At 40.4% G+C, this 27,625-nt stretch overlaps 7 protein-coding genes and 1 long non-coding RNA gene across 8 annotated transcripts; 6 read left to right on the top strand and 2 right to left on the bottom strand.

Annotated features, from left to right (window-relative positions):
* The first annotated feature begins 4,124 nt into the window (after positions 1–4,124).
* Positions 4,125–5,551, top strand: LOC145697027 (uncharacterized). The gene is made up of 4 exons (XM_081774163.1): positions 4,125–4,684; positions 4,728–4,933; positions 4,976–5,226; positions 5,267–5,551. Exons 1-4 carry the CDS (start codon positions 4,239–4,241, stop codon positions 5,369–5,371), a joined length of 1,008 nt encoding a protein of 335 aa, XP_081630289.1. The 5' UTR covers positions 4,125–4,238; the 3' UTR covers positions 5,372–5,551.
* A 248-nt stretch (positions 5,552–5,799) lies between these two features.
* LOC145699000 (uncharacterized) lies at positions 5,800–6,786 on the top strand. Its single transcript, XM_081776245.1, has 4 exons — positions 5,800–5,928; positions 5,979–6,075; positions 6,118–6,469; positions 6,516–6,786. Exons 1-4 carry the CDS (start codon positions 5,873–5,875, stop codon positions 6,692–6,694), a joined length of 684 nt encoding a protein of 227 aa, XP_081632371.1. The 5' UTR covers positions 5,800–5,872; the 3' UTR covers positions 6,695–6,786.
* Positions 6,787–7,033: 247 nt separating this feature from the next.
* On the top strand, positions 7,034–7,439 carry LOC145700253 (uncharacterized). The gene is made up of 3 exons (XR_014134180.1): positions 7,034–7,084; positions 7,127–7,207; positions 7,254–7,439. It is a non-coding gene; the product is annotated as an uncharacterized LOC145700253 (long non-coding RNA).
* Positions 7,440–8,033: 594 nt separating this feature from the next.
* On the top strand, positions 8,034–9,653 carry LOC145698096 (uncharacterized). The gene is made up of 8 exons (XM_081775300.1): positions 8,034–8,285; positions 8,331–8,439; positions 8,482–8,635; positions 8,679–8,768; positions 8,868–8,983; positions 9,025–9,172; positions 9,216–9,404; positions 9,446–9,653. The coding sequence occupies exons 1-7, from the start codon at positions 8,201–8,203 to the stop codon at positions 9,345–9,347; spliced, it is 834 nt and encodes a 277-aa protein (XP_081631426.1). The 5' UTR covers positions 8,034–8,200; the 3' UTR covers positions 9,348–9,404; positions 9,446–9,653.
* On the bottom strand, positions 9,634–10,689 carry LOC145698690 (uncharacterized). The gene is made up of 4 exons (XM_081775900.1): positions 10,363–10,689; positions 10,184–10,322; positions 10,001–10,137; positions 9,634–9,957 (listed from the first exon to the last, which is right to left on the bottom strand). The coding sequence occupies exons 1-4, from the start codon at positions 10,664–10,666 to the stop codon at positions 9,755–9,757; spliced, it is 783 nt and encodes a 260-aa protein (XP_081632026.1). The 5' UTR covers positions 10,667–10,689; the 3' UTR covers positions 9,634–9,754.
* A 593-nt stretch (positions 10,690–11,282) lies between these two features.
* LOC145698095 (pleckstrin homology domain-containing family G member 6-like) lies at positions 11,283–13,216 on the top strand. The gene is made up of 7 exons (XM_081775299.1): positions 11,283–11,333; positions 11,378–11,442; positions 11,490–11,651; positions 11,730–12,298; positions 12,338–12,608; positions 12,652–12,821; positions 12,869–13,216. Exons 1-7 carry the CDS (start codon positions 11,296–11,298, stop codon positions 13,214–13,216), a joined length of 1,623 nt encoding a protein of 540 aa, XP_081631425.1. The 5' UTR covers positions 11,283–11,295.
* A 272-nt stretch (positions 13,217–13,488) lies between these two features.
* LOC145698563 (uncharacterized) lies at positions 13,489–16,766 on the top strand. Its single transcript, XM_081775770.1, has 7 exons — positions 13,489–14,048; positions 14,376–14,562; positions 14,613–14,852; positions 14,895–15,036; positions 15,148–15,482; positions 15,521–15,813; positions 15,865–16,766. The coding sequence occupies exons 1-7, from the start codon at positions 14,014–14,016 to the stop codon at positions 16,628–16,630; spliced, it is 1,998 nt and encodes a 665-aa protein (XP_081631896.1). The 5' UTR covers positions 13,489–14,013; the 3' UTR covers positions 16,631–16,766.
* Positions 16,763–18,848, bottom strand: LOC145698564 (solute carrier family 35 member E3-like). The gene is made up of 6 exons (XM_081775771.1): positions 18,671–18,848; positions 18,412–18,625; positions 18,172–18,371; positions 17,888–18,131; positions 17,752–17,843; positions 16,763–16,934 (listed from the first exon to the last, which is right to left on the bottom strand). Exons 1-6 carry the CDS (start codon positions 18,737–18,739, stop codon positions 16,815–16,817), a joined length of 939 nt encoding a protein of 312 aa, XP_081631897.1. The 5' UTR covers positions 18,740–18,848; the 3' UTR covers positions 16,763–16,814.
* Between the last annotated feature and the right edge of the window lie 8,777 nt (positions 18,849–27,625).

Genomic DNA, 27,625 nt, shown 5'->3' with positions numbered 1-27,625 from the left:
AAAAGGTCTTATCGACAAAAATTGTCGATCTCCAGTTGCGGAGTTAAGTAAGGGGCCAAGCCGACCAAAAAGGGATGCCAGCCTCGTCTCTTGAATTCAGTCAGGTAAGGGGCCAAGCCGACCCAGCATGAAGGCGAGCCCCGTTTCATGGATTCAGTTAGGCAAGGGGCCAAGCCGACCCGAAAGGGAGGCCAGCCTCGTTTCTTGGATTCAGTTAGGTTAGGAGCCAAGCCGACCCGGAAGGAAGGCGAGCCCCGTTTCTTGGATTCAGTTAGGTAAAGCCGACCCGGAGGGGAGGCGACCACCGTTTCTTGGATTCAGTTAGGTGCGGGGCCAAGCCGACCCAAAAGGGAGGCCAGCCCCGTTTGTTGGATTCAGTTAGGTACGGGTCTGGTTGGTCCCTTACCTGACTGAATTCAAGAGACGGGGCTTGCCTCGCCTTCGGGTCGTTTTCGCGCCTTACTTCACCGAATTCGAGAGATACGGCTGGCCTCCCCTTCGAGTTGGCTTGGCCCCGTACTGAATTCAAGAAAGGGGGCTAGCCTTTTTTTCGGGTCGGCCTTACCCAGGGGTCTAAAATTTCTGTAGAATTGCGAAAAAAAGTGAAAATTTTTGAGGTTAAAAATTTAATTTCCATTTGTTAAGAGAAATTCTATAATTATAAAATCGACGATATGAAAGGCTAAATTCACAAAAGTTTTTGATACAAAAGGCGACCATCTCTTACGCCTAAAGAAAAGCCCGAAAACTTGTTTTTTTGCCGAATTATCAGGCTCAAACTGAGGTCCCGAAGCTTCTAAGAGAGCGCAAGCTCTTATCTTTCAAATAAGGTGCTCAGAATTCAACATCACAATTGTTTTGAGACTCTTATTGACGCCATAATATAGAGCGACAAGTAACTGCCTTATCATAAATAATGTCACATTTTCGCTTTTTCCGCTTTTGAGAATTTGATATTTTGTGCGAAGCGTAAGCGAAGGGGTGAAAGAGACCAAGCAGCCCCGTACCTAACTGAATCCAAGAAACGGGGCTGGCCTCCCTTTTGGGTCGGCTTGGCCCCGTTCCTCACTGAATCCAAGAAACGGGGCTGGCCTCCCCTTCGGGTCGGCTTGGCCCCGTACCTTACTGAATCCAAGAAACGGTGCTGGCCTCCTTTTCGGGTCGGCTTGGCTCCTAACCTAATTGAGTCCAAGAAACGAGGCTCGCCTTCCCTCCGGGTCGGCTTGGCCCCTTAACTGACTGAGGTCAAAAGACGAGGCTGGCCTCCCCTTTGGGTCGGCTTGGCCCGTTACCTAACTGAGTCCATGTGACACTGACACTGACTTACAGATGATAGGTATCAGTTTGAGGACTTCTGATACTTTGAGGATTATTCTGAAAGACATTTTGTGCATCTTGAATCCTGTAAATGACTGTATGCAATTATGGAAATCATTGACTAAGCCATTCTAATACAGACACTGTCTTACAGATGATAGGGATGAGTTTGAGGACTTCTGATACTTTGAGGATTATTCTAAAAAACATTTTGTCCATCTTTATCCCTGTTAATGACTGTATGCAAGTTTTGAAGTCATTGACTAAGCCTTTATAATACAGACACTGAGTTACAGATGATTGGTATCAGTTAGAGGACTTCTGATACTTTTAGGATTATTCTCAAAGACATTTTATGCATCTTCAACCCTGTTAATGAATGTATGCAATTTTCGGAGTCATTGACTAAGCCTTTCTTATACAGACACTTACTTACAGATGATAGGTATCAGTTGGAGGACTTCTGATAGTTTGAGGATTATTCAAAAAGAAATTTCGTGCATCTTTAGCCCTATAACTTACTTTATGTTATTTTTGAAGTCACTGAATAAGCGTTTCTAATACAGACATTACCTTACAGAACCTTGGTATCAGTAGCAGGACATCTGATGATGTAAGCATAATTCAAAAAGACATTTTGTGTTATTTGAACGACTAGAAAGAACATTTATACTGCTGAAGGTCATTTAAGACCTATTAATGATACAGATAGCGACCAACAGATCCTCTGTTATCAGACTCTCATGAATATCACTGATGATACCAACGCAATACTTAGTTTATAACTTCTAATCAACGTTCAAACATATACATAAGACTTTGATCCTTTTTTTGTCTTCTTAAAAGACTTTTTTTTTCACTTTTAAGTTCTCATAAATATCCAGTAGTTTTATTTAAAAATTATTTTAAAAAATTCCCCAACTCATATTAGTATTCTGTAAGAGCAAAGTTATTTCCAAGTGTTTAATCTAACCTATGAGCAAAAATTTGGAATTGAAACATCTCTTTTTATTGATTTATGAATGAATGAGTACCTGAGTTATCCAAATAAAAGGGTTATTGGCACAAAACACCCTTCCGTAAAAATGGTACATGAGTTTTCTATCTCTTTTTTGTTCACGACCTGTATACTTTGAACCCTGCTCTATTACATTGTGTAATCAAATATATCATTTACCTTAAAAATATAGCGAATTTAATTTTTTAAAGGAAGTATGTCAAAATCAAGTCCCAATTTTTGGAAAAAATGCCCTTGAATGAGACCTGAACATCGGATCTCAGCAATTTTTGGTTTATAAAGGTTTTTGAGTACCGCGAATCCACTGAAACTGGTTTCGAAAGAATCGGAGATCAAAAAATTTTTTTGGCCGACCCTACCTTACAACCATCATCGTCGACTTCTGCATTATGCTTCTTAGTACATCGCCTTTCAAAACAATCGTCTCCTCATCAAAGTTCTTCTTCTGGTCGGAGATGTTCTGTGCAAACGTGAAGAAATTGCCGTACTCAAATTTTAACGATTGCGAGAGTTCATCATACTTTTGCTGTGTAAGAAATATTATTTGAATTATGATTTTCGATAGGTATTTTTTACTTGAAGGGCAATATTGCTCTGGCTGTCACAATCGTGAGACATCCACTCAAAGAACATGTCCTCAACAGTCTTGTCGAACCGGCCCATACTTGTCTGAAAATAGCTCGTCATTTCATCTATCGTTTTCATATCAAAAAGATATTGATCGAATTTTCGATACATTTTAAAAATTCGCTGCTATCTCAAATCGCTAATTCATGAAACTGAAAGCAGGATTCGGTGCTCGATTTGAATCCTGCAGAAGTCCTCCAGTTGCAGTGACGAGTTCGACTGCCTTCTTTCTTACCTCTTTGTATCTCCTGACTCCCGAGCAGAATTTCTCATTCAGGCCAAATGTATAAAAGTACATGTCTCCAAATGTCTCTTGCTCTTCTTTCCATTGTGCTCGTTTTTCCGCGCATTTTTTCAGCTTGGAAAGTTAAGAAAAAATTTCTAAGAAGAAAAAATCATACTTCATTTGGACTTTCAATAACAATGAAAATCAGGGCGCCAATAATAAGGTAAGCAACGTAGCCAAGAAAGTACCAAAAGCTTGAAAATTGGGATCCAGAAGATGAATTTTTAATTGCTTGAAATTTTTCTTTTGTGGATTTCGTTAGTACTAGGGTAGATTTTTATTTCTTTCTGGGCCCGTCTCTTTGCTCATTTGCTAGAGCAGTCTAGCACATCGGATAAGAATGAGAAAAAAAAAGGAAAAACGAAGGATGAAGTCTCTCAGAATGAGTGCTATTGTCAATACTCGCTTAGAATTGATGGCGTGTCTCAGTAAAAGCATCAAACTTGAGCGATATAGAGAGCTCGTTTCTGTCTTCTTTTATAAATAAAATGCTGTCATACGAGGAATCATTCATAATTCAGCGTAAATATTTCGCTACTAATGTCATCGCCGCTGTTCGACTTTTTTTTATCAATAATTGAAAAGTACTCGAAGTGATCTTTTTAGATTAGCATTTTTAAGAGGGTGACCATTATTCAGCTATCATTTCAATTGCTGCTTCCTGTAGATTCCAAATACAAAGAGTTAGATTGATTAGATGTTCATAAAGTTCAGATATCGCTAATTAGGCACTTCTCGCTTTCAGGAAAATGCACCACATAACGCATAAGATGAATCCGTAATGAGCATGGCTGTCCGGTTTAAGTCGGTTTGGCGGAATCACGGAACACCCGCTCCGAATCGATTCGTCGCATTCACCCAAGTTATGCAAATACGCTCCACTTATAACCAAGCTCAATCTCCTCAGTAGCCACAAACACATTCTTACTTATCTTGTGAATAGCACAAGAAAGTTAGCAAAGAATCAAGAGCTTTTTTAATTCTTCAACAATGAAACTCTCTTTTAACTTTTTGGCTGCTTTGAGTGTTGCTTCGGCGCAAGAAACTACAACCTGGACGACTGTAACAGCCCCAGATGACAGACCAGTCGGAATCAACGATGTCGATTTCGGACGAAGAAAGAACAGAAACAAGAAGAAGAAGAAGAACCAATACCAAACTACAACGACTGAGGCTCCAACAACTTCGGAAGCGACAACAACAACGGTATACACAACAACTTCGACGACAACAACGACGACATCAACCTCGACAACTACAGCTGTCACTACGACTTCGACGACAGCAACTTCTGCTGAAACAAGTACTGCTTCAACTGCTACAACTGGTGCTTACAATGATGGGAGTTATACAACAATTGCCGATACAACAATTGCCGATACAACACTTGATACAACAACGACAACCGGGGAAGTAATCACAACAGACGCGTATGGGTTAGTTTTATCAAAAATTCTTCATTATTTTAATCCATTCAAGAGCGCCAACAACAATAACACAAACAACAACGACTGAGCCAACAACCACTACAGTTACAACAACAACGTCAACGACCACATCTAGCTGGACAAAAACAGTTTACGACCCTACATCAACCTTGGGAGGAAATTATACTTACTACGGAAACAACCCTGGAGACCAATACGGAATGCTCATTGACAACAATGACTCGAACGTTGATGCAGGTAAATAGGCCATCTTCTCTCGGAAAAAATAACAAAATCAAGGAAACTACAACTTGAACATGGACGAAGACGGAGATGGAATCCCAGATTCTCAATTTTCCGGATTGACATGCTGGACATGTCACGCATCAAGCTGGGCAAAATGCGCGAATCAAGGAAAAGCGGTCAAATGCCTGAGCAACGAGCAGAGTTGCTTCACTACTGTTCGAAAGAGGAACTGGGAGCTCGAGGCAGTAGAGATGGGATGCAAGGCAAAAGATGTTTGTGAAAATGAAAAGGAACAAAATTTCCCGGTAACAAAAGATTTTTACCTTCCCAACTAAAAGATTCTAGCATAATCGACCGGCAAACTATCAATGCAGATTAGGTTCACTTGGTGCTGGAAAGCCTTCAGTTTGTCGACAATGCTGCTATTCTGACCTTTGTAAAGGGTCTTAAAACGATCATATAATAGGATTCACATAATTTTATCGTAGTGATTACAAAAATAATCTCTATTTATGACAGATTAGAGACCCAAGATTCAGTATGGGATCAACGATGGCCGATTTCTTGATGAAGGGAGCAACTTCGATGTCAGATTGGTCACAGAAACTGTAAATATATCTTTTCTTCTTTCTTCTTGCTTCTAGTAATAAAATATTTTTACAAAAATGTCGTTCTCTTTGTATAATTTCAAATACGTTTATTTCATAAGAACCTTGTTATGTCAAAAATTCTTGGATTCTGTTCCTCCCTAGTAGGGAGTCCCTACGATGACAATTATGAATGATGAAAGTCGTAAAAGAACCTTGGGCAAATCAAAGGCAAGATTCGGTAATTGTTGAAGCGAGTCGGCATCATTCAAGAGAGGCGGATTCATCGTCATCTTTTTGCCGTTGCTCATTGTTCAAATTGACCAATTTTAAACTGGTCCATTTTAAAAAGAGAACTTGAAAAATGGGAGTTATAAACATCGAGTCCCCGGAGCATTTTCTGAGAGAGCTTGGAAACGGGTAATTCTTTCTCTATATAATAATTTCTTTTTAAAGGGACTTTATTTCAGTCCTGCTGTCATTGACTTTTGGGCTCAATTCTGCGGTCCCTGCAAGAGAATCGCCCCTGAGTACGAAAGTCTCAGCAACGCGTACCCAAACATCAAGGTATTGACTCTTTGAAATCAAGGAAGACAATTAATCCTCAAGTTTTTCAAATGCGACACTCGAGGAGACGGAAGCGAAGTCGCCGACTCACATGGAATCCGAGCTCTCCCGACGTTCGTTTTCTACAAAGGCGGAAAAGAACTGCGAGAGCACAGATTCGAAGGAGCGGACATGACAAAATTGGAGCGAGTTCTCAGCCAAATCGGCCGCGTTGAGACCTTTACTGGCGCTGGAAATAGATTGGGCGGAGAAGAATGGCAAACTCCCCCACCAGAAGCTTTCAATATTCCTCAAGCGGCGGAGGAAACATTTCCGAACCCGATTCAAGTTGATCCAACAAAGCCAAGAACAAAAATTCAATTTCGCTTTCACGATGGATCAAAGCACGTGCAAGGTAAACCTTTAAAAACTAGAATAACTAAACAAAAATATTTTTGAAGAGTTCAACAACGATCACCACATTTGCGACATTTTCCTCTACGTTGGTCACCGTGATGGTTTCTCCTCCAATTTCATTCTGAAGAGTGGTTTTCCGCCGAGGCTCTTGGAAGATACAGGAGAAACGCTCGAAGGGGCAAAGCTTCTTAACAGCCAGATTGTTCACCAAATCGTCAAATAAATTGTTTCCAAAAAGATTAAATTTTTTAAATTATCGATTTGAAGAAAGTCGAGTTATACTGATTATAACACTTGTAGTCACTAAAATGTATTGGATACTTTTGAATAAACCAACAATAAATCTATCCTCAAGGAAAAAGAAATCGTCACTCACGCGACGGACATGCTTGAATGCCTATCAGAAAATGTACATATCTTTGTAAATTGTTGATTGAGAAGATAGTATGGTATTTACGAAGGCGCTCGCGAGGCGTGTCTCTCATCGATTTTGAGGACTTGATTACGTTTTGAAAATGTATCAACCAACTTTTTGTTGAAAAAAGGCATCATTATAATAATTTTGTAATAGAGAGTGATAATGCCAGAAGATCCACAGAACGGCGGTTCCGAGGTTAAATCAAAAGTCAGCATAAAAACGAAATGTACCTTTTAGATAATTTTGGGGAAAAGAAAAGAATGCAGTCATTCTTGCCTCAGAATAGGAATCAAAATGATGAAAGAAAATGAAATTCTGGTAAATCTTCTTTTCATTCGGCTTCGCTGATTCTTGCTGCCTTTAGTATTGCCAAATTTGCGGAGAGAAGAATCCAGGCCTTCTTTATGGCGGGCGAAGTTGTAAAAGCTGCATGTATTTCTTTCGGCGCGTCACTTTTGAGGGAATCACATATTTCTGCAATTCGACGAACGGAAAGCAAAATTGCATCGAAGAAACAGACTGTATCAAATGCAGGAGGGCCTGTAGGAGTTGTCGCTTCAAGGCAAGATCTTTTGAATGAAAGATGCCTTAGAATAATCGTAATTTTAGGCATGTAAAGCCGCTGGAATGGCTGTGAAAAAGAATTGCTCAAAGCGAGCTTCAAACAATTTTAGAAGCGACTCGATAGGTTAGCCTAATGACATCTTCGGTTCAAAAATTTTGCGATACAAGTTTCTCAAAAAGAAAACTTGTTCAGATAGCACAAACGCGCAAAGTTCTCCGAGCAGCTCCCCGAACACTGCCGAAGAAAGTAATCGATTCTCAGAAGACACCCTTCAAGGAATGGTTTTGTAACTGATCTTTTGGGTGCTGGGCGGTTTTCGGACTTTATGAAGAATGGTTCTTATCGCAAAGAAATCCTATCAATTTCAAATCCATGCTCTAGCTCTGCGACAAGCTCCGGACTTGACAGAATCTCATTTGCCAGCTCATGTTCATATTTTCTGATTTTTTTCTCTATTTAAAAACGGACCCTACATTATTTCCCATTTTTAATTTAGGGGGTTCCTGGACAAATAATTTTAATAAAGATCAAACTAAACGAATCATAGTTATAAAACCAGTACTCGTCACTAAACGACAACAGTTTATTGACACGCGAATTCTTGAGCAACAGTCAAGGATTGAAAAAATCTTCAATCACTCAAATTCATTTATATAGAATACATGATATATCATATACTATAATAGACATATATATACGCGGTAATTCAATTATATATCAATAGAGCCTTATCTAAAAATTATCATATGAAGATCCTTAAAAAGATGCTAGACCCTTACGAGGAGCACTTTTTTGTCTCGCTCTCGAATGTTTGGGAAGCGTATGTGAAAGGTTCTTAAAATTTTGACCATCAAGTTTTTTATTGTTTTATGAAAGGTATCATCCCGGACAACTGCTATTTGGACTCATGTCTTTCTGAGCGGTCAAATCCAGTTGATTTTCTTCGAAAAGAAATGTCCAGTCTGGTCATTGATCGATCACTCAGGTAATTATTTTTTACTTTAGTTTGTTCTCAACACTTTTGTAGCATGAAAAAGAAGATCACAGAAGCAATGAATGTAAATCATCGACTGGGAAAACTGATGATTTACAAGAACTTTCTTTCCTTACACAAGACTTGTCTGAAATACCTTATCGACTACATCCCCGGCTTTCAAGACATGGCAGAGTCGACAAAGAATGTAAGAAAATTCTTGAGTACAATTGAGTTTCCTCTTTTTGTAGACAATTGTTTCGAAATCCTGGTTTGCCGTCAAAGTTCTTAGAGGTGTCTCGGAAAGTGATACAGATTCGATTCGAATCATTCGAATATTTGTACCCTAACCCTAACCAAAGGGGCTACGCCCCCGATGTCCACCCTAAGGCCTGACAGAAATATATATTTATGCGTTCAAGCGTTAAATTATCGAATAGTCGGAATCACTGAAAAAGGTCACGAACACAACGGATTATTCGCACATCGAATTGACCGGCGAGGATATAACAGTAGATTTCTACAATGAAATCGGAGTCCCGACAAGTCTTTTGAAGTATTGGTAACTCATCCTTACGTTTGTCATTCGAATTTTAGCGACATCAAGCTGATTATCTTCAGCATTTTCACGCAAGGATCAAACATGCGAGAGTTTCCTCTCATCATGGCGATAATTTTCCTGTCCGTCGATCTGGAGGATGAAAATGTGGCGTTTTCTGACCGACCCGTTCTACAAAGACTTCTGGTATGCCGTCAATTTCGATTTCAAAATATGAGAATTTTTTAAGAAAATGGCTTCTACAGTGCTTCTAAAAATGATCAAGCAGGTCAATTATACAGTCGATTTTCAAAGGAACGGTGAAACGATTTTGAGCGTGCGCGATTCGGACTCGGAATTTTTGCCCAATTTTTTCACCTAATCAAAGACACGTAGCTCGAGTCTTCCAACATATGCAGATTACCAAACAAAAACTCAGGTACTAATACAATTATTTATCTTCGCTCTCATGTTTTATAGAACTGACAGAGATGAAATCCACAACTACTCAGTGTACGAGCCAAAGATCATGTCTCTCAGTGAGATTCCCTCGCCCTGCCCATAATCTCTCCAAATTCATATCCCCTTCTCGTTAACCTTGCAAACAGAACACCAGATAAGAAAAATCGCCAGAAGGTGATTCTTTCTACAATGCCATGATTATCACGTTAACCCTCTCCTTTCTACTTGCGAATATATGTTTGAATAAAAAATACGCTTTTTGTGAAAATTATCAACTTTTATTAAAATGTGCTGGGTTTAGAATTTTGGAATGTTGTTTTTTACAAGCTAGACTTTGCCGGAGTATTCAGTAAGCATTTGACTTTCGCCAATTTGTGGCTGAGCGCGCATCATTGGATTTTCAATGGCCATATTGAAGGCCGAGTTACAGTGAGAAATCTGCGTCTGAGCTTCGCAAGAGAGGGCTAATAATGCGGAAGCGGCCATAAGGAGCAGGCCGGAGGAGATCCAGCCAAGATAGAATGCGTAGCCTAGGGAGAAGAGTTAGAGATCGGAATAGTTAGAGCTCGTTACCAAGGGTGGCTTCGTTGTTGGAGACAAGCGGATAGTATTCGTGTTCAGGAGGGCAAGTGGAAATGCAAATACTTTGCTGGAGCGTGAAAGTCAGCATTCCAGCTGTACAACCAACGCATGAAAGCAAAAACATACCACTAGAAAAGCAAAAGTTATCGTCAAGTTTACCCTTTCCTTTTATACCTAGAGGCGCGAGCGAGAGTTCCAGTTGTTTGAAGTTGACCTCTGCTGACTAAAACGGCGGCGGCAAGGAGAGCGAGGAGCATTGCGGGAACGATGAGGACGCAAGAGGAGAATAATCCCGCGCGAGTATACATACAAACTATGATCCTTGTTAACCCAATTTCAGTTCGTCTATTTACCTGAGAAAGGAATGGCATTGCAATTGTAGAATCGCTTTGAAAGAGAAAGCGGAACGTCGGGACTGCTATTGACGAACCAGAGACCGTAGTTTCCTGCATCCGGCCGCTCTTCCGATTCTAGTAAATTCGTAACGCTTACGCCTTGTTCCGCTCCTTCGACTTCAGTTATCTGCGTTGGAATATTCAACCAGCTCTGACTGAGAAAGGCGATGAAGGCGCAAATCGACCCAGCAAGACCGAGAATAACTCCAGTCGCGCCAAGTGTCACGCTTTTTCCTTTGTTCCAGCCAAGAGGAACGTCCATTTTTCTCTGAGTTATATTTTCTAGCTCTGGTGGTCAGGAGAAAAATGGTGAGTCCTCCTCCACCAAAAAAGTGGAATTTGCCCCGCGGCAGGGGCGAATAATCATTCATATAAAAAGCCAAGTTCAAATCGTTTTTTAGTAAAATGTAAGTTATCATTAGGTTATAAAGCGAGTATATTTCAAACGAATATTGTAATAATAAAATGCCAGGAAAGTGACAAGACAAACGCTTGACATGAATCGCAATCGATTTTGCTTCCCATATTTATTCTTTTTGTATATCTTTGTTTTACAAAGAAGAGAAGGCTGAAATAAAACAACAAAAATATGGATATAAAAATATTCAAAATGGTCAGCCAAGCGTCAATAGATGGTAAAAGATAACATCTCTCTTAGTCAATTATTTCAAAAGAGAAAGAACTCTTTTCTTTCGTTTTATTTTTGCGATTAATTTAAATTAATTGTCGATGTTACAACTAAATACGAGTGTGTTTAACCACTCTTTGTGTAAGTGGTAGTTATTGTCGTGCTGGGCTTGTTTAGCTTTGGCTCTAGGCGTTTGATTGTAAAACATCTTCACTTGAAATTGAGAATTCTCAGTTATAGCCTTTTGTTTTTTAGCTGAAAAGATGGAGCAGCTTGAAGAGATTTTTCAAGGCTACACTAGGTAAAAAACAAACTAGGGATAAAAGTGCTAATTTTAAAAAATAGAAATGGTTTTCCGAAACTCCCGCCTGAAATAATGGGAACGAAGCAATCTGTCATCGACGAAAAAGGTAATTTTCACTTTCTCGATCGAAATTTGACCTTTTGAATATTTTAGCTCTTGAATTACTGACACTGCCAAAGCACTGGAAGGAAATCATCAAAGATGCGGCTCAATTGGAGAAAAGAAACAAATCGTTCCAGGAAGCGATTTGGGAAATTTTCACGACTGAGCGGGTTTATATCTTGAATCTGAAGATGGGACTCGATTGCTACATAGGATAAGGCTCTCGTATAACCCCAGCCCTTATCTGAAACTAACTTTCAAAAGGCCTATACATTTGAGAGCACTTTGAAGGCTTCTTGATCGACATTCAACAACAAGGGCTCCTAATCGACGTGGAAATAGCCAAACTGTTGCTGAATCTCAAAGAGCTCTATCAAATACATCTGCACGAGTGGAAATCTACCCTCCTCCCAATCATCAAGGATATTGAATCTTCTGGCAAAGCACTGAACGCAGCACAAGTTTTGGAGATTTATGATGGCCTGAGCGAGCGGCTGCAAAAACCGTATTTGAAATACCTTTCCGGCGCATCGGAAGCGATGCATTACGCACGAGAAAAAGAAGAGACAAATCTTCTTTTCAAAGAGTTTCTCAAACTTTGCGAAAAGCAACGAGCGACGCTCGGAGTGATGTTTGGCTCGTTAGAATCGATCCTTTGCTCGCCTCATCAAAGAATTACCAGATACGGTCTGTTGCTGACCCCAATCATCAAATATTGCGATGACGATGGAGAATCGAAGAAAAAACTCGAAGAGGTTCACAAGAAAGCGGATGCTCTTTGCAGATGGCTAAACAACAGGGTCAAATTGTCGGAATTGAACAAACAGTACATTGGAAACAATTTTGACTTTTATATTAAAGTAAGTCTACCGGGGGTCCTTCTATTAATCAAATTTTAGACGCCGAACACCTCTACTGTCCGAAACGAAATGCTTCTCTACTCGGCAAAAGGTTTTGATGCCTTTAGCGAGATTCCAGGAAGCCAAGTGAAGGGTCAAAAACGAATGGTCCTTGATGAGCGGGATGATGTCACCTTGTTGTTGCCCAAAAAGGAAAAAATACTAACGAAGATTTTGACCGATTGTCTTTTGGTCTTTACTGCGCAAGAATCATCAGTTAAATCGTCGAAAGTCAAGAAGCTATTTCTCTGTTTTCCGCCTCTAAAAATCGGTAAAATGAATGCTTCGATGGGTTTTTTTACTTTTATTTTCAGATACGCTCTATCCGATCGTATTCGACCAGGTGAAAATAACTCTTGTTAGTGTGGGTCCTTATGGATGCCCTGAGCAGAGCTTGACGATAAGTTTTCCGACTGAGGAAAATTGCTCCAGTTTTATGGCGAAAATAAGGGAAGCAAGGGAACAATATCAATTGATAAAACAGGTAAATATAAGATTTACGCCTACTGTGATGATATATTCTACAAACAGGGGCAATCGTTGTCGGATGAACTGATGAGAAAGCTGGACGAAGTAGTGCTCTCGAGCAACCACATCGACTCAGACCCCGAAACGCCAGACGAATGTGTTGCCTCCCTCAAAGATCAAAAGCCCCGCGCGCGAGCAGTAGTACCTCTCAACATCGACCTCAATTTCGACGCCTCAGAACTCGGTTTAACTTCTCCAAGCCCAAAAGAAACTCCCGAAGATCCTTCGTCCCCGGCTTCAACCTTCGTCACTGTTGGAAAATCGAAGAAAACAAAGAGAAGATCTGTGATGAAATTTTTCAAAAGCAAAAATTCATCCAAAGACACAAGTACTGAGAATAATAATAAATAAAAATAATCTTTGAAAGATGCGTTTTTTTTGGAAAAGTCGGGAGCGTCGCAGCGGTGCGGTTTTCGCGGAATCTGAACGCCTTCGGGGCCAATGCCTTCCGAGAACCGCGACGCCAACAACCGGGACCGTTCGCGGAATGTTCCGCGAAAAATCAAATATCAACCAAGATCAGCTTTTTTCTTTCCATTATAAATTAATGAATTAATTTTATTCAAAGAAAATTTTGATGAATTGAGTCAAAATTCTTAAAAATTCTTTCTTTTAGTGATTAAAATTGTGAAGAGAAAATATTTTAGGCGACAAGGTGATCTTTTTTATATCGAAATTAAGGACCTACCCTTCATATTTTTTTCAAAAAATATTTCTCCAACAAACTTTTTCTTGAAGAGATTAAAAGAAATAGATTTATAGCGGATTACATTCTTACTTGACTGAGGGACCTAAATAAGCCGCTTAGTGATTAAAATATAAAATAGAATTATATCTTCTGTTGTATTTTCCCACGAGTGCAGTAAGTCGGCACCTGCCTGCGAGTATTTTCACGTTTTTCTCAAAATCGCTTCGACTGGCTCAAAGCGCCAAGGGCGAAAGTGGGCTGCCCTCCAAATTTCGGCCTTTGCCGAGTTTGTTTCCACGTGACGGACACTGTTCTCCTTGTTCCAGAGAAGAAGGTGGAAAGAGCAATTTGAAAGAGAGAAGAAGAGCCTTCCGAGAACTCGTCACACACGAACAGGGCGCCAATGACTTCGGCACAACCGCCGCCCATGAAAATATAGAACGAAGAGAAATATTCGCACATGGATCATAACGCGAGAGAAAAACCACTACTCAAGTAAGTTTCAAGAGTACTTTACGGCTTTTTGCAGCTTCGGGAAAACACTTTTGCTTTATTGTTTGTCTATAAGATTTCTATGAAAGCCTAAGGCTTATCGATTATAATTTGAAAAAATAATAGTGTCAAAAATAACATTTAAATTTCATTGACAATCTTGTTCTAGTCGACATTCTTCGGTAGGGGCTTTTCGATATCATATCGACGATATGCAAGTCTTTATGAAATGAGTTCTTATGAATTATAAGTTATGAATCATAACTAATGATCATTGATCAATATCTATTAATATTTTCGCCTAAATTATGATTTAAAAGTTTATTTTAGGAGTGGAACAAAAATGGTGGTCCGCCGACCGGATGGTTTGGGGACAGCGCAGTTGACATCGGAGAAGCTGCCCGGCGCCGTAGTCGGATCCGATGTTTCTCCCGACTCATCGCTGGTCACAGTGCGTCCACACTCGACCGTGCAGCGGGCGCACTCGACCGTCATCCCTCGAGGCTCCAAAGCGAAGGTAATCCAAATCTATCCTAAAACCCTTTCCAATTCATTTTGACATTTAAGAAGATTGAGTTGGCCAGTGCAAGTAGCAATGGAAATGGAGCGCTGCACGAAACGAAATCCAAAATCGAGAGAGACATGCTATCCGCTTTGGGCCAATTCCACGGACTCGAGAGTTTGATCAAGTCGCAGACAGAAGCGCTAAATGGAAAACAGAGAGTGGGAGTCAATCCAGTCCTGGGAAACGCAGGGCTCATGTGGGAAAGTGGAAGTAATAAGAGAAACAGTGTCCCGCAAGTTACTGTAAGTGTTTTTGCTAAAGATCTTTGGAAAATATCCTTTTAGGTTTCAAACGACTTTTGCAGTTTGTTAAACAAAAGAAAGTCTTCGACACCAGATCTTTCCATTCCTTTAGCGAAAAAGTCCAAATATGAAGCCTTCGAAGATTTGAAAGCTGAATCTGCTACTCCATCAGCTGATGAGCTAGGTAACTATTATATTTTGACTTAGCCGTACACTAACTAAAGGCTCATTTACCCTAAGATTTACTTCGGAGGGTGACCTTTATCCCAGCAACCAAATACTGACCTTCCCCTAGGTGCGCGTAGAAAAGAGCTAGACAACTACACAGGCTGTCTGCCCGCTCATATGCTCCATCTCCTCCCAATGACGCACAAAGCAGCACTAGCCGGCCAAAGTACGGGTTCGATTATAAATTCCACGAGCACCGAATCGATGTCCTCTGAGTTGACCGCCTTGTTACAGCAATATCAAGCGCTAAATGCAGCGGCTGGGCTCGCTGCAAACCAAGAAATCGGAAATGGTCTATTGACCTCGGCTGGAATTGACACTTCCGCGCTGCTGCAGCTACAGTTACTTCAAGCATTTCAGAGGCAAACTGCTGAACTTGCTGCTTTACCGGCTTTTTCAATGGTGAGCTAGATAAAGCGCCTTTTTTCTACTATTTTTAGGCGAAAGAAGCAGTCACTCCTCTGTCTCAAAATCAACCTCAAACTCCAAAAACGCCAACTACAAACTTGATTCAGTTCCCGACTTCCTCTCCTTATAAAATCACACCAGTGAAAGGAGGGACGAGCGAAAAGTCAAAGGTGAAATGTTTGAAGACAGCGGAAATTCCAAAGATCGCCCAGGCAGAGCTCGACAGCAATGTCAAACTATCCAGTTTCAATGGAATCACCATGACTCCGTCGATGACGAAAAGGCCATCGATCCCGAGTGAGTTGCTGCAGCCATTTTCAAAAAGGTATAAAAACTGAAATTATTCGACATTTCGATGTTACATCTAATTATTCAGCACGCCGTCAGTTGCGAGTCCTCCCGAGCTCTGGCTCAAAATCATTGGCAGGTCCACTCAAGCTAGTTCTAAATGCCTCTCAATGCTACAATCGGCAAATGCAAAAGGCGAAAAAGTGGAAGTGAAAATTTCCCTTTCCATTTCTGGAGAGAGTGAGACTTTTACCGGCATTTGCAACGCGCCAAAGAAAAAATCTAATAGAGTCGAAGTTGAAGTACATGAGCCCGTAGTTCCTACGCCAGAGGCACTTATTCCTGATGTCTCAAATCTACTCGGGCAGAATCTGGCGAGTTTGCAAGTTCAAGCCCGGCTACTGGCTTCAAGCTTAGGAGCTGCTTCTCCGGCGACAACAGTCAACCCGACAAATCCGTTTTCCATTTCACAGATTTTGCCCAAATTTAATCTCGATCTTCCGTCAATCCCTCCACTCAATTTAACTCCAATGACGCAGCCTCCAAGTCATGCTTCCAAGTGGAAAACTCCGAGTCCGCAGCAGGGCCGTGAATCCAGTCCGGAAATCATCGTCGACAAACTGACCCCCGAAGATCTTCCTCAAAAGGAAAACGCGACCGTCACCACGACTCCGACGAGAAATAAAGGCCCAAAGAAAAACTTCCTCGCTCGTCAAGCTGCTTTAGATGCAAAAATGAATGTTCTCCGAGCAAAAGCGGAATCGGAGCAAAAATCGACAGAAAACGAGAATGGTGACGTGGTGAAGCTAGAAATGTCCGACAGCGAAATGATTGAACCACATGTGGATAGATAGTTTTTAATCTTAATTTTTAAATCTTCAAATCTTAAAATTCATCTTTTATTTTCTGTGAATACTGTACTGATTTTACTGTAACTGCTAGCCATGTTTATATATATACTAATTTCAAATTTGAGTACATAGAAGAGTATATTTTCCAGTTCTTTCGAGTATTGGCAGAATTTGTGTGATGCGTTTTTCAGACTTGGTGATTGGAATTGATCATTTTCGAGTAACTCATTTTGAAGTGGTTGAATATATTCAGCTTGAGCAGTGTGTAGAGAAAAACGCCGAGCATGGTGAGAATTATCCCGAACAGCTTAAAACGTTGATGATTATTAATTATGATGCAAGGTATTTTACTATTTAATTGGTAATAATTAATTACTCTCGGCGGAAAGACCAGAGTTTGAAATGCTCGCAAATGCTCGCGAGCGCAAAGAGCGAGAGCGAAAATATATTATTGCTCTGAGAGCCGGGGAGCGGGAGCATGAAAATGAATATGCTCGAGAGCCAAAAGAGCGCGAGCCCAAATTTGAAACCGCTCGCGAGCGCGGAGAGCACGAGCGCATTTGTCGGCAATGCTCGGGAGCTAGACGAGCGGGAGCGGCTGCTCTCGTGCTCGCCATGGAATTGACTCACGAGCGGCTCGCGAGCAAAATTAAAAGAACAATTTTTTGCATTATTATTCACTTTGATAGATAAATTTCTCTCGTGGATCGATTTTTCGTTTTTCCGTTTTCTGGAAGCTTCATTAGATCAGTTATCTCGGCAGCGGAACGCGAAAAGCCGAGAGTAAACAGATAAAAGATGCCCACCGCGAAGTGCTAACTTCTGAGAGAGGGACTCATTTGGAATTAGTTACGGGGTCGTCGAATCATTTTAGGTTCTTGAAAGCTGCTCGCGAGTCAGATTTTTCAGCTCGGGAGCCAATCGAGCGAGAGCAAAATTTGACCAGTGCTCGGGAGCCAGGAGAGCGAGAGCGCGAAATGAAATGTGCTCGCGAGCGCAAAGAGCGCGAACGCTGAAATAAATGCGCTCGGGAGCACGAAGAGCATCATGCTCGTGCTCGCTCGCTCTCAAGAGAGCCGCTCGCGAGTCACGAAAATTTCTAACTCTGGGAAAGACGAGCTTACCTGGTAGGTATCTAGCGGGTCGTTGAACTTGATGAAGCCAATGAGCATGGTTGTGCAGAGTTTTAATTTTCCAAATGTTGCGTAAGTTATCACTTGAAAAAGGGGTTGAAGAAGATAGAAAACGTGGGAAGCAGACCTGATGTGTGACGGATAATCCAGTACGTCAAAAGGTTGACCGTGAAGGCGGAAAGGCCGTTTACCAACATCATTCCTTTTGTTAAATCGTCGCTTGGGATAAAGGTCGAGAGGGAAATTTCAGAGCCAGAAAGAACCAGCTCGAGAAAAAGAACAGGGAGAAGGAGAATACAGCTCTGCGGCGCTTGATAATAGAGTATTTGCATTGGGGTCAAATTGAGTTCTTCTTGTTTTTCGCGAACCCACTAAAATGACTTAGAATCTGAAGAAGATTTCAGGACCTACCACAGTGTAGACAGAAGTGACCAGCACTGCTGCCAGAGCCGCGATAGTTCCATTTTTGCTGAACATCAAATCGTTCGCGGAATTAATGACAATTCCAGCGATCATGGGCACCATGGTTAGCTTTATTGCACGAGAAAATCGCTTTTCGTAGAAAACTGTTTGGATCACGATGAAAAGCGGATCGGCGAGGCATTTTAGGACTGAAAAATGGCATAAACCGGCCAGAATTGTTGCTGGTACCTTGATAAGTGCCGATCGTGTTGTATTTGAGGGATAAATTTGTGAGGACCACTGAGCCACAGAAAGTGAGAGAGAGTGGAAGAATCTTTTTCGCGGGCACATGCTTTGGGGCAAAAACGCCGAGAAGCTGCAGAGCATACAGGGCAATAAACGTGCATGCAAAGTGATAACAAACAAGTGCGACCGATGGAAGAGGCAGATTTGTGAGAATCCACTGATAAATTTTTTTTAGAATTCCCGAAAAAACTATTATTCAAACCTTGTTTGTAAAAGTGATTGCAAGTGAGGCCGCGTAGTTCACCCCCAATCCGACGATGATCGCCTCCATTTTCTCATGTGCTCTTTTTTCTCCTTGAAATATTTTTAGGAACCCATTTTCGGACAAATTTGGAGCGATGCAGAAATAATGAGCATCTCTGGAAAAGCTAGCAATTCTGAAGAGCCCCGCCGGCAACGACAACGCCAAAAACGGCCGCCATCAATTCTTACGCTTCATAAAAATTTAACGGCCTCGACAATCAATTATCATCACTTGATCTGCATTTGAAGCGCTTATTGCATTATGTTTTTGATAGATCTGAAATGTTTCTTGTTTTATGGTTAATTTATGCTGTTTAATTTAAATTTAATTGCTGATAAGCAAGTGATATGGTCCTGGAGTACAGTGTAGTTTCGTCCTGTCAGGATCTGGACCAGGTCAAATATACGATTTTCAAGAGAGAAGGATGCTTACTAAGCAAGATTCTTATCAAAAAAACGCAGGAAACTTTGAGTCTCAGCGGGATAGCGAGTTTTGACCAGCTGGGTCCCTAACCAGGCTGATGCTGTTATAGTGGGAACTAATTGAGGAAAGAGAACTCTCGAAAGTAGAGAAGACTGATAGTTTATTCGGACTGGAGGTCAGTTTATATAGGCTGTGAACTTGTGCAAAGGGATGAGCCGGGAGATACAGTCGGTAAGATGGTTGGTGGCACAGCGGGAGTTGGGAGAGGGAATGCGTGGATTAGATAGTTAATGATCCTCTAATTGGTATCACCACTACATCCACCCCCCCGACGGGAAAAAAGCGGGTAATTATCAGAATACACAAAATGGTACTTATAATTAGAAGCAAGCTTGGCACAGAATCAGAACAAAAATTTCTTTTTGAGAAAAATAAAAGTTCGTTTTTTCGCAATGACGCTGATTGAGACTTCCGACTCTGAGTCTGATTGGTCCGTCTTCGGGGATGACATTCCAGAGAGACACGATCAATTGAGCGACCATAGTGACGAAGAAACTGATCCAGAAGACGTAGAGAATGACATGAGACGCCAGTTTTTGAACCGTGACCCGACCGAACTGAATATTTCCATGCGATTTTATTGGAACTGGATTCAACGGTTAGCAGCAGATGATTTTTCTTTGGCGTCGGATAGAGGTTGGTTTGGGATTTGTATTCCTGGAATTGATTTGGTACAAATGTTCCGGTTTTGCGCGGGTGCGAATCAGGATCAGCCGATGATTCAATTTCTTGTTGGTAAGCCAATGTTTTGTTGGACCCCCGCGGTACGAAACGGACTTCGGGTGGATCGAGCGTGCCGCACGTTGCATTACGAAGGCGTCGACTATCGATCGCATGGAAGAAGGCCAGGATCAATGCCATGGTGCCGCGTGAAGACATTCAACCCTACGGTTCCATTCCCTGTCATCGTTACGAAAGTTTTGGTTGTGTACTTTTAACTTGTTCTGACCAATGACCAGTCGAATAAAAGTAGTTTTAGAAATTGAAAGTTGTTGAAAGAAAAATTTTTAACGAAGGGTAGACCCTTAAGGGTTGAAGCATGAAAGGAGCATAGTAGTACTGTCAAATAGTAAATAATATGTGGAAAACAGAAATTCTAGAGCTAAACATTATTTTTTTCTTTTAATTATTTTAAAATTTTTAATAAGCATTTATATTTTTAGTCATAGAATCAGTGAGCGAGTAAATATAATCGAAGCGAATGTGTGTTTTAAGGGTATCAGCATAATAAAAAGGTGACTTTCAATGCAAAGTCATTGAGCGAAATAAGGGTGTATGCAGGAAAAGAGGTGATTTAATATAACCACTTTGATTGAAATAAGGGTATCACTATGATTTCAGCGAAAAAGAAAATTTTTCAAAAAGTCATGAGAGCGAATTAAGGGTGTAAGCATGGTAAAAATAAGAAAGAAGTGACCAAGGTAGCGATCACGTGAGCGGAAATAAGGGTTTCAGAGTAAACAAGCAAAGAAAAATCTAGCTAGAAGTTCATTTTTTTGATTTTTTGATTTTGAATTTTTATGAATCAACTTTCAGAGATTTTCGGATTTTGGGCTTTTAAGGCCATCTTTTGCTTTATACAGATGTGTCAGTAAATCGACGTCGAACGAAAGGCGTTGGAATAGTTGTTGGTCTGTCAGCAGAATTATTTATAATTACAGGATTTGGTTTAAATAACCTTTTACATAAGCAATAGATAATTGTCGAAAGTGTGATTATTATAACTAAGCCAATAATTGAGATTGTTAGTAGAAGGGAGAATTCTTTAGCGCTGGTAGAAGTGTTTCCGAGGAGAGAGCGAAATTTGTTAGCTTTGTTTTGAAGATCTGGTAAATTAATATCATTTAAGTGGGAATCGTCTATTGAATTATAAACAGATTGTAAATCGATTGGATTGTACAGTGGTTCAAAATCGAGGTCTTTTAGGTTTACGAAGGAAGTTACTTCGGTATTACTTTTTGATGCAGAGGTAAAGGCGAAATTATCACAGACAATGTGAATTGGATGTTCAGTTCTAGCGATGGAGGTGATATTGGGCGTTAATGGATTATCCGAGTCAATCTGCGGATAAATGTCATTACCGTCCGTTAGGTTGAAAATTCTATATCCAGAGTGGTGGCTAAGCAGGAAAAGATTGGGATAGGGCATTATTTGGCATTGCTGCGAGCTGTGATAGAATGAAGAGTGACAGTTAGTCAGAGAATTACCGGATACAATAGAATTAGCGCAAATGTTATTAGCTTTGTAGATATCTCTTTCAGAGCAAAAACGTGACTTTGAAAATTGGTCTAAGAGACAAGAACTAGTATCAAAAGCGTACCCGTCCAAAATACTGATGGATTCAGGAAGATCGTAGTTAGCATAGAGATAAGAATTTGATTTAGTATTAGATTTAAGTGGTACTGGAGCACTGTATGTCAAAAGACTATTGGAGAAAGGCTTAAATTTAGGAAGTTGGTACGCTACATGTATGATGAGTGACGGAAATTGATGCGGTTCGTACTCGACTGTCAAGCCTGAAAAGTGAAAATTTCGGTATCTATAGAAATCGCGGCATGGCAGGTCGAGTCCGTTTTGGTTAGTACAAATTTTCGAGATGAGGTCCGCAGCTTTCGATGTCGGTGATTTAGAAACAAGACTAGCGATGACATCTTCCACACTGTCCCTGAAAAGAGTCCAGTGTTGGATGAGGGAGGTTTCGAAAATTTTCGTTTCAAGATTTCTCTCGTCACGACATTCACTTTTAAGAAGTGTTTTTATCATACTTTCTTCGTGTTCTACGCTTACTTTAAGATTCGCAATATCCTTTGCGGCCTCATCATCAAAATTGTAACTATCTATATCGGTTTCCTTGATTTCAGATTTTATAGTATTAACTCTATGGTGTTCATATCCTAATCCTACTGCTTCACCTCCCATTAGTCCGGCAACCACTAAAGGAACTACTATTTCCCCAAATTGCCTTCTTTGTCGGTGCAAGATTCTCGAATCCTGAACCATAAGGGGGTAGACTTCGATGATTCCGAAATCATCACAATTTTTATCAGTATGCGTTTCTCGATTGTCTATCAAAATAGTTGTTTCCTCATGGCCTGGAGAAGTATATAAATAAAAGCTAAGCGTATAATTTTTCGACAATTTACTCATATCCATAGGTTGGAGAACAGGCGCACCAAGAAACAAATATTCCTCATTTTCTTCTACGGAAATTTCACGTAGTGACAATTTGTCTCCATCGGGCGTGATTAATTTCATTTCCCCGAAACGATTTTCCTGTTTTTCTAGTTGGACCATAACGAAGTTAGGATGCTCTTGTACAACAAACGTGTACTGAAAAAAGTTCCAACCAGCTCGTTTATGACAACCAGAACCTAGTTTTAGTACAGTGTCGGGGTCTCTATCCGTCATTTTATCTAGAATTGATGAATCCTTTATTTCAATAGTATCGGTATCTCTCCCTTGAAGGTTATTTCTACGCTCGTTGCCTCCACCCATTTTAAAAACAGTATCATTAGAATCTCGAAAATTAACCTCCTCAATACGGGGAGACGTAGCTAGAATTCCTTGAATTAACTCGAATTTACCAGGCGCAAGTGGCGGCGGTTGAGTTTGCGTCCAATCCGCAGTGAGTTTATTGAACCGGTCTATGGCAACTTCCGTTAAGTTGGTTCTGGTCGAAAAACAGTTTTGTAGGTTAATTTTATCATTTATGACAATGCTTCTCATTTTTAGAGCTAAGTTAGCCTCGGTTACATCAGAAACCAAGTAGCTGTCTATTGTATCATTTGAAAGAAAATAAGTGTTGGCTAAAACTAACCCTAGAGAATTTAGTAACGCTAGAAACAGCCTCATTTTCGAGACCGTAAATTGTACTTTGGGACGTGCGGAGTAGAATCGATCTTCAAATTCCCGGTGTCAAGTGGCGAAGATGCAATTTCCTTTAGGGGGTTTTCTACATTGTTTTTAAGATAGCCGTTTTCAATAAAGAGACCTTTATTCATTAGTGTTTTCATGTCAACTTCGTCAAGCTTGATCCTTAGCAAATGTCTACGATTACGTTTGGTGCGATGGCCGGTAAGAACATGTTGTAGTTGATAAGATCCGAATTGCAAAATTTTAACGACCCGATACGGGCCTGTATTATGGCGAGTATGTCCTAATTCGATTGAGGTGGGTTTAATCAAAACTAAATCATCGAGCTCTAGTTGGATTTCTGGTGAGCCGTCAGCAATACAGTAATTATCATATTTTTCTTTGGCTACTTCTCGCTGCATGTCCGAAAAATGAACGAGATATTCAGCTACATCCATATCTATTTTATTTTCTTCTAAATCCTGAGTCAACTCGTAGAGGTCGAAAATTTGCGGCGGCGAGATATTTAGAGCGATTTGATTGGGTGAACGATTCCCTAAGGATGCCATCGGCTTATTATTGTACATTCCGGCAGATAGTTGTACCACATGGTCAATTTCATGAAATCTAAAATCGCATGTTCTCAAAAAACTTCTTAGTGAACGATGTGCGCGCTCTACGCGATTCGCACGCGAATTAGCTACTGAAATTTGCGTATGATATAAATTTAGCTTATCGAGAGCTACGCGCATCGAACCAGACAAGTTTTCACTGCCGTTATCGCTAGTACACGTGGTCCGACCTGAGGTTCCGAATTCTACGAGTAGACACATCATTACAGGGACTATATCTTTGCTAGCTTTGGAACGTATTCTTCGGACTGAAATTCTGTTGCTAAATCCGCATAAGAATGAAAGAAAAACGGCTGTACGGCCTTCGCGGACAACATCAAAACAGTCGAAGAAGATCTTAGAATATGGTGTTAGAGCGGGAACAATTTTTCGACTCTCCTCAACATTTTTTGAAAACCTTTCGGGTAGATGCAAGTGGCATAAAAGACAACCTTTTATGACATCTGCAATTAGGCCTGTTCTATTGTGGATAAAAAGTGGTTCTTTCTTCAGCCTCAGACTAAGGGAGTCACGGCCACTGTGGCCTGTTACGATATGAAAGTACTCAACGAGCTGACGCGAGCACTTTTGTGGAACAACAATTAACCATCTCTTGGAATTACCAACGGCTCGGTACAAAATATCATTCGATAACCTGTATTTCGCCGAATTTTTAGCACTAGGATTAACGGATTCTAGAGAATCTCTAATTTTACTGTACTCAGCGTCAGCTTTTTGCTCGTCAACAATGACGGAAATGTCAATTTTCGGTTTAGCGAATTGAAGTTTTACGTTGTTAAGTGACTCTTCATTAGCTGATTTGTAATTACGTGGGTGAAATATTGTTACATCAAGAGGTTCTGAATCAACAGTATCGAGGCGAGATAAAGTGTCGGCTATTTCTATTAAATTATGATCTGAACGAAGGAAGCGAACTTCCATAAGTGGGTACTCAAGAACCCTTGAATAGGCAAGTCGAACACGTGTAGATCCAGAACCTTTCATATTAACCGAATTAAAAATTTGGGCGAGAGATTTATGGTCGCAAAAACAGACGAAACGCCTGTCTTTCGGAAGGAGGTCTTTAAAATTCTGAAGAGCTGTGGACAAGCCCACGAGCTCCCTGCCTCGCGAGCTCAAAAAACTTTCTTGCTCAGTAAGGCGTTTACTTGAGTAAGCTGCGACAGAGACGTTCGAAATACTGTCGTTTATTAGATCGCAATTTCCAATTATAGCACCGGTGGCTTTGAGACTTGTGTCGCAAGCGACAAAGAGCACTCGGGTAGAATCATTATCTGGGTATTCTAGATGAGCAGTAGAAGTGCCTTTTTTAATATTTTCTTTGGTTTTGTCGATAGCTAATTTTATTTCATTCGTAAGAACGTAGTCCTTACCGAGACCAATCGCTTTGCTTAAGGGACTTAGGTCAGAAGACATGTTACGAATTTGGCGAGAATAAAAATTGAACAATCCTAGAGTTTTTTGGGCAGCTTTAAGTGTAGTAGGGTAAGAAATATCGAGAATGCCTTGTATCTTATTTTTATCGGGAAGAATATTTTTATCTGTTATGTGAAAACCTAGGAAGAGGACCGACTCTTTGAAAAATTCGCACTTTTTTAGCGACAGGACCAAATTATGAAGAACAAGTCTTTCTAAGACTCTTTTTATTGCTAAATTATGGTGTATATCAGCGGAAAGGATGATTATATCATCTAAATATGTTAGAACGAAAAATTTATCACCGTTACCTTCAATGTCTGAGGTGACAAGAGACATAAAATACGAAAAAACAGAGGGCGCTGATGATAACCCCTGAGCGAGGCGTTTATAACGGTACTGGGCATGTGAAAATAAAAACGAGGTGTAGTCTCTGTCACTTTCCCTCAACCCGACTGAGAAATATCCGTTTTTGAGATCCAAATTCGAAAACCGAATTGGGCGATTTGGGTAGAGATTGTGGATTTTTGAAATATTAGAACTAATTAAACTGAGTACGGAGCGTATGGGCAGACAAGGGTATTTTGGAACAAGTAAACGTGAATTGAGGCTTTTATTACCACCGGAGCTGTAGTTGTTCACGAGTCTTAATGATGAGTCTTTCTTTTTAACCCATAAAGCGGGCGAATTCCAGGGAGAGCATGTTTTCTCGAGTATATGATTTTTTGTTAAATTTTTCATTCTTTCTTCCACTTGGCAAAGAATCGTATTATCAGGTTTATAAGCGGGCGAAAATGTTGGCGGATCAGAATCATTTAATATCAACTCAGCCACGTAGTGACTGTTCATTCCAGCATCATCAAGGTGTCGAGAGAAATTCCAACTAACTTTTGTTAAATTTGTTCTGAGTTCGTCAACAAAATCAAGAGGGACACCTTCAAGAACCCTTCGGAGTTCGCCGTCAATTGAAGTTTTTGCAACGAGGTCATCTCTCTGAGACTTCCATTCTTTTAGTTCTTTTTCATGGATGTGGCGCTCGAACTCCGGAAGTTTGCTTGAAGCAAGTAAGAAATTAAGGTGTTCGAAACTCGTAATAATATCTATATCTAGCGCTTTGATAGCGATATTATCACCCGATAAAAACGTGACAAAATCGGGCCCGTAATTCTTTAGCCGTAAACAAAGGTTATTAGCTGTCACAAAATTGTTCATTATATTAACTTGCATTTTCTCTAATTCTTCTGTGGCCATTATCTTATATCGATGCGTTTTATCTAACTTTTTAGAGGGCTTCACCTTCACCCATTCTTCCGACAGAGGTGGTAAACATAAATTATGAACCAGTCGGAAAGTTACCTCATCTGAGTAGTTACCTTCAATATATTCATTAAATGTAAAGTTATTTTCAATATCCTTCTTTTCAAAAATAGTGTTTAGAATGGCGGGTGTCTTAAAGTCTACATGGTGGTACTTTATGAATGAATATCCTAAGATTGCTTCGTAAGAAATTATATTATCCAGCACATGGAAAGTAATATTTGGAATCTCAAGGTTAGAATCTAGCTTTATGTTAAGAGTGACAGTATATTTTATTATCGAAAGATCATCGTGAAACGCGTTCGTAAGTTGCTTAGGATTCGTAAGTCGATCTAGATTTATCTCATCTGGTAAAATTTTCCTCGAAATATAATTTTGAGTTGCTCCGCTGTCTAAGAGACAGTTTTGTACAGGTAGAGATAGGTATTTAGGTGAATATTGTATAAGATCAAAACTAAGCTCCGGAAGTGCCATCAATTTACTTGCTCATTGGGAAGGGGGCCCTGCACTCGGGCGACTTGTGGCCAGGTTTGCCGCACCGCTTACAAATGATTTTCTTTGGTGAATCCGATTTTTCAGAGCGTTGGGCCTTTCCCTGGGAATTGCTCATTTTGTATTTTAATGTCCGGCAATCCTTGATAAGATGACCTTGTTTCTTACAAAAATGGCAAGATCTGGTTTCACGTGAAGCACCATATTTACCTCTTGGGGCCGTTTTGGGATTAGGGATATGATCGAGGGTTTCTGTCCGTCCCTTTTTACTACGGTCATAAATGTTCTGGGCCAATTCTACGATATCCAGTGGGGATTCATTGTAAGTAGTATTAAAAACCGGATCGTTAGCTACTACCTTTGGGACCTTCAAACGGAATTCCTTAATTGCGATCCGATTAATATTATCCTCATCCATTCCAGAGTATGAATTTGTGACAAGCGAGCGGATTCGATAGTAAAATAAGCGGAAATTGGAAAATTTAGCCGGATCGAAAATAAGTTCCTGAAGCGTCCTGGCCATAACCCCATCATCGACCTTAGTACATTTACGTAAAATGTCAGCGAAGACTCCTATCGTAATGATAGTTTGTGAATTTAGTTCTTGTATGACCAGATCTTGGATATCCTCGGGTAACTTAGAAGTCAAATACGAGACCATGACTCTTTCAGATCGAGTGCCGCCTAATCTAAGTAACGTGGTAGCCTTATTAACCCAAAC

The sequence above is a fragment of the Oikopleura dioica genome, chromosome 2 (assembly GCF_907165135.1).
Source record: "Oikopleura dioica chromosome 2, OKI2018_I68_1.0, whole genome shotgun sequence".
NCBI lineage: Eukaryota > Metazoa > Chordata > Appendicularia > Copelata > Oikopleuridae > Oikopleura > Oikopleura dioica.
This window is presented reverse-complemented; position numbering and strand designations above follow the sequence as displayed.